Source organism: Lates calcarifer, linkage group LG10 (genome assembly GCF_001640805.2).
Source record: "Lates calcarifer isolate ASB-BC8 linkage group LG10, TLL_Latcal_v3, whole genome shotgun sequence".
Taxonomy (NCBI): domain Eukaryota; kingdom Metazoa; phylum Chordata; class Actinopteri; family Centropomidae; genus Lates; species Lates calcarifer.
In genome coordinates this window covers 4,711,200-4,722,202 of record NC_066842.1, presented here as the reverse complement: position 1 = coordinate 4,722,202, position 11,003 = coordinate 4,711,200, and the positions used below count along the sequence as shown (strand labels likewise).

At 41.1% G+C, this 11,003-nt stretch overlaps 2 protein-coding genes and 1 non-coding gene across 3 annotated transcripts; all 3 read left to right on the top strand.

Moving 5' to 3' along the window:
• Positions 1–48: 48 nt before the first annotated feature.
• On the top strand, positions 49–3,441 carry rps13 (ribosomal protein S13). Its single transcript, XM_018685704.2, has 6 exons — positions 49–145; positions 656–704; positions 809–887; positions 2,123–2,292; positions 2,729–2,829; positions 3,366–3,441. The coding sequence occupies exons 1-6, from the start codon at positions 123–125 to the stop codon at positions 3,397–3,399; spliced, it is 456 nt and encodes a 151-aa protein (XP_018541220.1). The 5' UTR covers positions 49–122; the 3' UTR covers positions 3,400–3,441.
• Positions 3,012–3,141, top strand: LOC127142939 (small nucleolar RNA SNORA19). The gene has a single exon (XR_007814049.1). It is a non-coding gene; the product is annotated as a small nucleolar RNA SNORA19 (small nucleolar RNA).
• A 904-nt stretch (positions 3,442–4,345) lies between the features above and the next one.
• Positions 4,346–8,753, top strand: ppp1r15b (protein phosphatase 1, regulatory subunit 15B). The gene is made up of 3 exons (XM_018685699.2): positions 4,346–4,778; positions 5,502–6,856; positions 7,756–8,753. The coding sequence occupies exons 1-3, from the start codon at positions 4,616–4,618 to the stop codon at positions 7,963–7,965; spliced, it is 1,728 nt and encodes a 575-aa protein (XP_018541215.1). The 5' UTR covers positions 4,346–4,615; the 3' UTR covers positions 7,966–8,753.
• Positions 8,754–11,003: the final 2,250 nt, after the last annotated feature.

The window sequence follows — 11,003 nt, the reverse complement described above, 5'->3', positions numbered from 1 at the left end:
CTACCCTGAATGCGTTTGGCGGCGTCAATAATGACCCACTCTGCGTCATTGCGTCATTTCCGACGCAGGCGCAAAATACCATTTTCTGTCGCGTGTGCGGCCTCTCTTCCTCTACCGCCATCATGGGTCGCATGCACGCTCCCGGGTGAGCTCTCTTTTTAACATTTAAAGTTATTATTTTGCCCTGCTACGTCGGTTTTTATGGCGGGATATAACTTGTAAACATGTTATGAATGTCCGAGGATCAAATTTAGCTCTTTAATTCGGGCTAGAATCGAGAAAATGACTTAAATGCTCGCACCTTCACAATCGACATCCACCTTTAGCTGCCTAGCTAGCATTAGCTAACGGCACTCGGGGCTCACCACGATGCTTGACTTTATCTTCTAAGTTAAAGACAGTGATATATTACAGATTCCCAGCCCAAATATAATAGTTTCTGCTTTAGATGACTAAGTTATATCAATGTACCGTAAGCACTTCACGTTGTCTTAGCACAAGTATGAAGCTAACATTAGCCCGGCCTCGTTTAATTCAGTCTTGCAGATGCCCGAAACAGTCGGTCTCCTTCCACTGTTAAACTTGATTATAATGTTCGTCTGGATGTGATTTCGTCAAACTGCCAAGGTGTCTAACTAGTCTTTATGTTCTGCAGAAAGGGCTTGTCCCAGTCAGCTCTGCCTTACAGGCGCAGTGTTCCCACTGTAAGTATACAGACATGATGTGTTGTTCAGTCGCTTAATGACACCAGCAAAAATATTTCCGAACAGATTTGTTCAGGCCGTAATCATTTAAACATTGTTTGCAGTGGCTGAAGCTCACATCCGATGATGTCAAAGAGCAGATCTTCAAGCTGGCAAAGAAGGGTCTGACCCCCTCTCAGATTGGTAAGCATTTCTGTGAAAGACACTAATTCACTAATTTGTCGTTTTCTGCAGAATAGTAGATATGTCCACATAATGTAGATGTAGTATTTGTCTGACTGTGGGAATACTAACTTTACTTGGTATACAGGGTGCACTAATGCAGACATCCTCAGGAGTCTGAACAGTACATATCAGAATAAAATCAGGTTTCAGTTTGTTTAGACCTGTTACATTTCCTCACTTATTTCATACAGTGTTTGAGCACAGCAGTCCATTTGGCAGACTAACAATGTTAGGTTCTCTCTTGCGTTTACAAATTTTGGCTAATATGAGTGGGGAAGATGTTTGAACTTGAAAATCAAAAGGGAGCATTTCTCCACAGGTAAAAACAGATATGACTGCTGTCATATTGTCAAGTCATTACAAAGTGACTGATCTTTTTAACTGTTCATCTTAACAAGTCAATTATGCAGATTATTAGATACATTTTGGTAAAACTAATGTGGTCCAATACTGTGTGATAATTTTGGAGAACGTAGAGATGAAAAAAAAAAAGACATTAGTCACTGGAAAGTTGTCATTAATGGCAGAGCAGGTGTATCAGATTGTATTAGATTGTGTAGGTGAACCTAACACAATGGCCAAAGATTGTACATATTTTGTGCAGCTCTAGTCTGCTGATTCTATGGATCTAAACCAGGGCACTGGTGCTTTGTGGAGGACTGTATGTTCTTTAGCTGCAAACTGTATGAACTCGTTTCAATGGAACTTTAGTTGTAGCACTGAAGCACGGCACAACAGAGCAGTTCAGACATCGCTCTGTAATCAGCAATCTAACCACAGCAGGTGACAGGGAAACAATGGGCATCTTGCATGAAAACAAGACCACTTTCTCTAGCACTGCCATACTTATGTAGACTCACTAAGACACACTTTTTTTCAGTTTCATAGTGTTTGTGTATCAAGGGGGAACAGGCAGTACAGTTGGGAATCTTTCTAGGACAACTACACAAGTTGTCATTGATTTATAAGTATGGCTGCCACCTTGGAGTGGTTTCCCTTTTGCTTTTTAAACATCAGTCAAGTTAGATGGCAGAAGTACCTCATGCTCCAAGTTTAGTTGTTGTCTCACACATTTGTTCAGTGTTTGAAATATTTGGAATAAAGGAAACAATATGACAAATGCTATAAAACAAACTGTTTTGTGACCAACATACAGTGTCCCAAGTTTCAAGTCTGTTTGTTTCCTCGTCTAGGTGTGATTCTGAGGGACTCCCACGGTGTGGCCCAGGTTCGTTTCGTTACTGGCAACAAGATCCTGAGGATCCTCAAGTCCAAGGGTCTGGCCCCTGACCTGCCCGAGGATCTCTACCACCTCATCAAGAAGGCTGTGGCGGTCAGGAAGCATCTGGAGAGAAACAGAAAGGTATAAGACCGGGTCCAAAACCTGGGTCAAATATGAGCCCACTAATAGTGTTTAGTTGGCATCTGGTACAGTTTGTTGCTGCCTGAAGGTTTAGAAATTCAGTTATATTAATGTAAAGATCATTGCATGTCTGGAGGTTACTGATTTGTTTTTTAGGTAAATTTCCCACCCATGTGCTCTGGGTTACTAGGTAACAAAAAACAAATGCTACCAATTGTTTTGCACACCTTAGGTTAAATGAGTTTTGAGTTTATTACAGCTCAGTAGAAAATGCCTCAAATCTGTTTGTTTGTTGTTTTTTTTTTTTTAAATGTAGGTGTTTTATTGTTATTCAGTAATATGAATATGCTCAAAGTGCTTTCTGTTGGAACTTACACATTCAGTAAGTCAGAATGCAACACCACCTCACACCCATGACGTTTTATTATACTTGCAGGACAAGGATGCCAAGTTCCGCCTGATTCTCATCGAGAGCAGAATCCACAGGCTGGCCCGTTACTACAAGACCAAGAGAGTACTGGCCCCCAACTGGAAGTAGTAAGTATTGGTTCTGCTTTGGGAACCTTTTGTTTTGTATGTGGCTGTGTCTCTGTCATTTGCCAGGTTCTTTAGAAAGAATTTAAATTATTTAAATGCTCCTTTTCTGTTCTATGTATGTTGCGGAAATAAATCATAGAAGTTCAACTGTCTTATTTCATGTGGCCTGTATGCATGCAGAAATGCACAATTCATTGTCCTGCTCTTCCTTTTATTGAGAGTAGTGATATTTCTGTTGTGCTAGAAAAAGTTGGAGGTAAATTAGCAGAGTGGCGACTTGATGCCACCTCTGCCAGTCCCCTTCACACAATGAAATCATACATTTTATACTGTGTTTACATTTAGTTTAATTTTTGGGGTCATTACACTTGTAACCAAATATATAAATTTGACTACCAACTACATTATAGTGTTTATTAACCATTACTGCTGCCTATGCATGTTATATAAGGGATCTTCAGGTGTTAATGTTTTACATCCTGGTGGTGATATTGAGGAGTGCTCCCTCTAATGATATGTTTTCTTTCTGTTTACAGTGAGTCCTCTACAGCTTCTGCTCTGGTGGCATAAACGTACACTTTTTTGGATTAATAAAACAATTTAAATTGGAAATTGTTCCGTCTTTTATTATGAAATGTTATACGTCTTCTGTTTTACAATACATTTTTAAATACTTTTTTTTCTGTGTTGCTACATAATAAGAGTGAAATGTTGTACTTATTTACTCCACTACCTTTATTTGACAGTTGAAGCTGCTAGTTACTTTTCAGATTAGGATTTTGTACGACTTAACATTTAAAAAATCCTCCTAAAATACATGAAGACTAAATCAGTGATCTCCAAACATTTTTACATGTGAGAAGTTACAAAAACATTGTGTAAAGACAGATTCCTCCTCTAGACTTTCTGATGGTTTCATATAAGTAACTAATTATACAGAATCTTGTAACAAAATCAAAAGTTTAAAGAAAGGTAAAAATAAGTTTATGTAAGTTATTATATCACATTTGTTTTCTCTACTGTAATCACGTCACAATCCCTCTGATGGACTTTTTGATTTTAAATGCAGTATTTATACTTTTAATGGCGTATATTACAAATATTCTAAAGTATGGTATTTATGCTTCTGCAAAAGTAAAGGATCTGCGTTCTACTATTTGAATCATAAGAAGATCGTTTCTATCTATGGTATTGCTGACTTTCAACAAAGAAATAATTGCGGGAATTGAAACCCGAACACTTTCTCCGACTGAAATTTTGCTCTTCATATGCTTGGAGTCCTTGAGAACTTCCTCACATTCCTCAATAATACACTAATTTCTCTTTTCATCCCACAATTTCTATTGATAAACGCGAGGAGCTATAAAAAGGCATTTCCGGGAAGCTTGGAATTTACGGGCACTTTCTATGCGTCACGCCACGCAATCAGAGGGCGGGGTCTTTGCGAAGTGACAGTCGCTCTGTCCAATCGCAGCGCAGCAAGACGTCACGCTTGTTTATTTTAACAGGAGGCATTGCAACATCGAGTCATTCACCTCTACTACAACAACGACGATAAGACGACTGAGAAACATGGAGAAAATACATGAGAACATTTGACGAAGGAGATCGAAAAATGGCACAGACTTGCCGGAAAATGAAGCGACAGCACACCGACACACATCTGTCACCGACAAATACGCGAAATCTGTTGGTTTTCGACGAGGAATACCAGAATACGTGAGGATTTTGTCTCAACATTACCGCCACAATCCAAGAAGAGGACAGGAAAGAAGTAAGAAAAAAAATGGCTACGACTGTTGGTGCCGATAAGGGTTCTGATCGAACGGCGATGGAGAGGTTCGGTAGCGGAGGGATGGCGCTTTTGCCCTGGACCAAACAGATGCTTACCGTGGTGTGGGAACAGCTTCGGCTGCTGGTTCAGGTCATTTACTACACCTTCATGTCAGGTAAGCGGAAAAAGACTAAATTTAAAGCTTGTTACTTTGTTCGTGCTTTGTGTGGTTTTAACGCCCGCACGTTACTGTGACAAAGTTCAACCGTTATGGTGTGTTCACTGACTGGAAAGTCTAGTGACCGCTAAGTCAAATGTCTGTACTCTACTCTGGTATTTCTTAATATCGTTAACGAAATAACGTTAATTCACAATAGAATATAATGGCCTTTTGAAATACTTTTCTTTTACTGTATATCCATAGTGCCCTGTTGTCTATTTTTAAAGCCATAAGCTAATTTTCATCGTGTTTACGTCTTCTTCCAGTTAACTTATGGAACTTTATGGTACTTCCCATGCCATCCCAATAGTATTCCCTGTACTTATAACGAGTGATAGATACTGTGAGATTGAATACAAAGAAAATACAGTGTCATCTTTCATCTGGGCGGAGAATAAAGTCAATTAAAGAATTCAGTAATTGGAAATACCAGCTGAAAATGACAGCTCTATTTTCCATTCTGAGGAACTTCAACTCATTGGCACAAGGCCACATACATGTATGATATCAAACAATGAATAATTATTTTTTTAATCAAAGGATAGGGTTTTCTTTATTTAAATTAAGCAGTAAACAAAGAATAATTTTAGTTTTTAATAGCAGTTGACTTAAAGGATAATTACTCCACAGATTCTGAATTTCACGCCATTCTAAATCTTTCCTCTTATTTTTTTCCAGTTTTCCAGATGTTCCGGTTTGAGGTCCACGTGAGAATCACAGACGAGACGGGTCAGCACATCCAGCACATGAGCACGGCCACAAACCCAACCGAGTCCTTCCTATTCTCCTCCTTGTTTGACGGAGACAACGGAGTCATGGTCGGCGGTTCAAACCCCCTCTCTAACTTCTGTGCTGACGTTGGCGACCCCTTCGCTGGGAAATCCACCGCAGAGGCCCTGCTGTCCAGTCTGCGAGCTGACGACCTGTGCTGCGGACTGGTGGACGACTTTGTCTCCAGAACATCAGGGAGCGAAGACAGCATCTTCCTCGGACACCAATCCACCTGGAAAATGGGCTTCCCCGGCGACTGGAACATCTTTGTATCAAGCAGCGACAGCTCTGGTTCAAACGAGGCCTGCCATAAAAGTAGCGAGAAAGTTTTCAAACAGGATATTACAAAGGAGAAAGTACACAGTAAGGACACTTCAGAAGAGGAGAGAAGCTCTCACTGGAGTAGCGAGGAAGATCAGAACGTGGTAGAATTCGACAACGAGGAAAGTAAGGCTCTTTGGGAGTCTCTGTCAAAATCTAGTGATCCCTACAACCCCTTCTTTTTTTCTGCGTGCATTTCAACAAACACAAACATGGGGAAAAGTAAAAGCGAAGCAAGGGACAGCAGTGATACTGACATCATGTCAGTGTGCAAGGCCAGCGAGGAGATGTTGGGGCCTCGAGGCCTGAATATCTGGGTCAGCCGCTCTGACAGCGAGAGCAGCTGGGCCAGTTCGGACGGTTCGAGCCCCGACATTGACAAAGAGGAGAGCGAGAGGCTTTGGGATTTCTTCAGCAGTCCCGCAGACCCCTACAATCCCATGTGCTTTACTGCATGCACAGTCAGCAGCACGTCTCCTCAAACCGCCACCACCGCAGCCTCTAAACAACTGGCCTCACTTCCCGTGCCTCCCTCCAAGTCAGACACAGACACCGAGGAGAAGGAGAGCAGCTTTCCTCCTTCATCTGAGGACGATGAAGAAGAGCAGCTGTGGAAATCTCTCTGCCAGAGGGACGACCCGTACCACCCGCTCAACTTCCAGGCCTGCCTCCAGAGCTCCACAGCAACAGCACCCCAGTCTGAGGAAGATCCAGATGCCTTTGATGCACACCACACGAGAAAATCACCCACAAAGGGCAAGACATGTGAAAAAGAAGGACCCCAAAAACCCAGAGCCACCAAGCCCTCTCTGCCAGAGAGGCACTTAAAGCAGCACTCCCACCCAGACAAAACACTGGTGCCCTGGAAAAGACCTGGACAAAAACCCCAGTCACCTGCAGAGGAGATGAAGGAAAGCAAAGCCAGCACCACTCAGAAAAAGGTGATTATCTAATAACAGTTTATAGCTCAGCTGCCAGACGGGATTAGATGAAGCATTAAATGAGGTCTCTGTGGAGGTGGAAATAATAGTAAAAATGGACCACTCTTTAGATGCTGCAGAGCATTTAAATAGGCTTTGATTCATTCAGGCAAAAGGTTAAGTATCAGCTTTATTCTGCTGTAGACCAAACAGTTTAAACTGAAAACGATAAAGACTTAGTAGTATTTTAAGAGCTAAGAAACACAGTTTTCTCTTCAGGTAAATTAAGCTCCAGTAGATACTGGAGAGGATGTGAGCCCATATTTTAAGATTTGATATCACATGGGAGTGTCTTCTGCTGACTGTTGGAACCACTGAATGTGAAAGATAAGGGCTAATTCCTCCCTTAGCTGACACACACACTGTACCGGCACACAGTGTGTGTCAGCTGAGTTGTTGTTTGTTGTCGGTTAGCAACGCTGCCGGTTGTCATGACTAAGCCAGTCATGTGACTCCAGCGAGTCAGCAGAGAGTTCGACTTCCACATGGACTAAAAGAAGTTGCAGCAGTATTGCGGAGTCATTTTGACTACAGTGTTAATTAACACTCTGTTACATCAGGCTCAAAAAATAAACCCTGAGGCAGAAAAATAGTTCACAGTCTTGTTCTGAACACACAGCTAAGCACTGTCAGTGTTGGAAAATCCCTGGTCTCTCAGTTTTAATTAGGTAGGTGGGTATTTTCACACAGGTTCTGCTTTACAGAAAACCTAGCTCTGAGTGGTAATACCCAGCCACTCAATGACATTTTAACGTCCCTTTACTTGTATTAGCAGCTGATTATAAACCCAAAAGAAGCACACACAGACCTCGGTATCATTTTAACAAACTTTATCAAATTTTTGTCTGGTCTTATTTCAGGTGCGATTTTCTCCTCTTGTCCAAGTCCACGTCATGAGGACCTGGCCGTTTGCTCGACAGGCGTCTCGTAAAGGACACTGGGAAGAAATGGCACGAGACCGGGACCGTTTCCGGAGGCGGATCCAGGAAACAGAGCAGGCCATCGGCCACTGCTTCACCCACCCCCACAGAGAGAGGATGCAGGCGTACCTGGACGGTGCCTTGAAGTAAACGAAAGTCCTGAACACTGAATGTTTTATTTCCTTTTTGGATGAGAACTCGTGATTGGTTGCAATGCAACAGTGATTTTGATTTAGGCCAGTTAGAAATTTGATGTTAGGCCAACTTTAATGTTCGGTGTCAAGTTGAACAACCTTGTACCTCAAAAGGTTTTATACGTTGTGTGACTGTTGCACTGATTGACACTTTTCTCATATTAACCTCAGAATTAATGTGTGGAATGTTGTTTTTGTATGCCTTATATACTGACCTAGTAATGTAACTTATTTATGCCCTATGGAGCTTGTTGTTTATTTTATACTGTTGGTTTTTGGTATGTGTTTTTATATGTGTGAACAAACCACAGTGGTGAATCTAGAAGGTAAAAGTAGAAAATGATGATATCATTAAAAGCAGAGCTTTACAGTACAAAGTGTTTTGAAAAGTTTTATTTAAGCATGATGGATACATATCACATAAGTCCTGGTGCAATTCTTGTCTTACTGTTGGAATATTTGACTTTGATATTTATGTTTTTGTCTTGTATTTTCTTATATGATTGCACAGTATAGCAGCCTTTTAGCCCTGGGTGTGAAGATGGATGTCTTTATTATTATTATTATTATTATTATTATTATTATTATTATTATATTGACTGCAAAGATTCAAACACTTTGTCCTTTGTGACTCACTCAGCTTCTCATGGTAACATCATGTAGCTGAAAACATGTCCAAAAATCATCTGTAGCAAATTTGTCAGTAGGTGCTTTGTCAAATCAATAAAAATTTGTTACACTGTATCACTGGTTTGCGTTTTGCAGTTGTCACAATAGCTTGAAGTTGGAGTCTACATGTGGGCTGTGACTTAAAATAGATAAACCACATGCAACCAGATGACACACAGTCTGATTCACATGTAAATGACTCGTCCATCTGCCATTTCCTGCCACGAGTGAAAAACAGTAGTGTAGAGACCAAACGAGGTTCCAGAAAGATGTAAACAACCCTGACATTATGTCAAATCACTGGGTGTTTTTTGTTTTTTTTGAAGTACAATGTCCATGCGATAGTGCACGTAGCTACAGCTGGAGCAGGCTTTTGTAAGGACACGTTTTTTCAGGGGGAATGTCAAAAATGTTTTTGTTGAGTTGCTCCCGCAGCTGCAGAGATATTCAGAAAAACAGGAGTCAGCCACATAAGGCTGCAGCTTCAACCTCACCATACTCAAACAGATTAGTTTAACCTTTCACCCAGTCTGGACACACCTAGTTTGGACTAGGTGTGTCCAGACCGGGTGTAAGGTTTCCAGAATGTTTGTACAGAATAACCACCTGTCTGTGACTCCCACCTGTGGTGAGACAAAGGTAACTGCATAACCTGGTCACAGCTGATTTGGTGATTTGTAGATGCTGTTTTTTTTTAGACATCTTTGCCACATATAACCATTATTTCAGCCTCATTTTAGTGGCTATTTTCAGTGAAATGTTGCCTTGTCTTTTAACCAGCAAATCACAAAATCTGTGCTCACTGGGTTTTGCAGTATGTATGCAGTCTCTGCTAATGTGTTTTTGCTCTGTGGCATGTGCATCAAATATTTAAGAGCCAGCTTAATGTGTGCAGTATGTGGATATTATCCAAAAAACACTCTCTGAATATGGATTTTTGCTTTGTCCATCCATCCTAATCCTTTCCCGCATAATATTTTAAGGCTTATTCATCGCTCTCCTGTCATGTACCTAGTCTCTCTCTCTTTCTCTCTCTCTCTCTCTCTCTCTCTCTTCACACACACACACACACACACACACTCAGGAGCTTATAATTTCCCAGAAGGCTGCGAGTCTCCATGCAGACTGAGTGCTGTAAGCCTGTCGTAAGACAAGGGTTAAAAACACAAAGTATGATGAAATGACTTTCCTGAGGGATGAAATCAATTAGCAGGTCTCCGCTGTTCTCCCCACACACACACACACACACACAGAGTCACTCACAGAGCATGGTGCAAAGGTGAGCAATCGCTGACACTGTTGCTGTATCAACCCAGCAGTGGGTCTTTTGCTGATGTTGTCCCACCACCTCCTCCCACATGTTGTTCATGTAATTGATCTCCTGCTGGTCTTGCACATTAAGAAAAACTAAGGTTTTTTGGTAGAAATGTAACCAAAATAACAATAAATACATGAAGAGCTCAGTTCAAAACATTTTATATGTTTCACAGCATCATGGAGTGTCTGTGTAGAACCACTGGAGAATGTCAGTTTAGAAAATCTTTAAATAGAATTCAGTTTTTTTGGTTTTTTTTTACAGCACCAGGAAGATCTCTGCTCTGGTATGATGCAACGAAACCATTTTCAGAGAGCGGCTTTCAATAATTTAAAAGTCTGAATCCTTTTTAATTAAACTGAGAACAGATATAACATCCTATAACATCTAATCAGACATTCAACCAACCAATCAGCCCAGAAATCCAGAGTTTTTAACTGGTCATGTGTGTATATAAATATAAAAATAAAGCCAGCACGAAATTGGAAATGTCATGTTTGAAAAAGAAATGCAAAAATGCATTATATGTATTGTCATCATGATTAATGAAATGGTGTATTTGAACCAAACGTTTTGTCTCTGATCTGTTAAGAATCTGAAATTCTCTCTCTGCTGATGTTTTTCGAGCTTGTCTTGCATCATAAATATGTTATTTACAGCCGCTCTCCATGATGCAAGCCCGAGGAACCATTTTTGTCAAAGAGTGTTGATTTTCTAGCTTGCTTTTCCTTTGTTCCACAGGCTTTTGAAGCTGACCTGGTGACATTAGCTGTGAGCCGAGAAGTGAAAAACAAACTCTAATGTGTGTTTTTCTCTGGTGTGTGAGGACGGAGTGGTGGGGGGTGGTGTTTGTCCATCTGATCTCCCTCAGCTTGTCGTCCCTGTGTCTGATTTTGCTGCTGGTGAAAACACCATAAGGTGCTTTTATCCAGTTGGCTCGCAGTGAGGGAGCAGCCGGAAGGTTGCTGTCCTGCTCAAGGGCACCTCAACAAGACACAGATGACTATTGG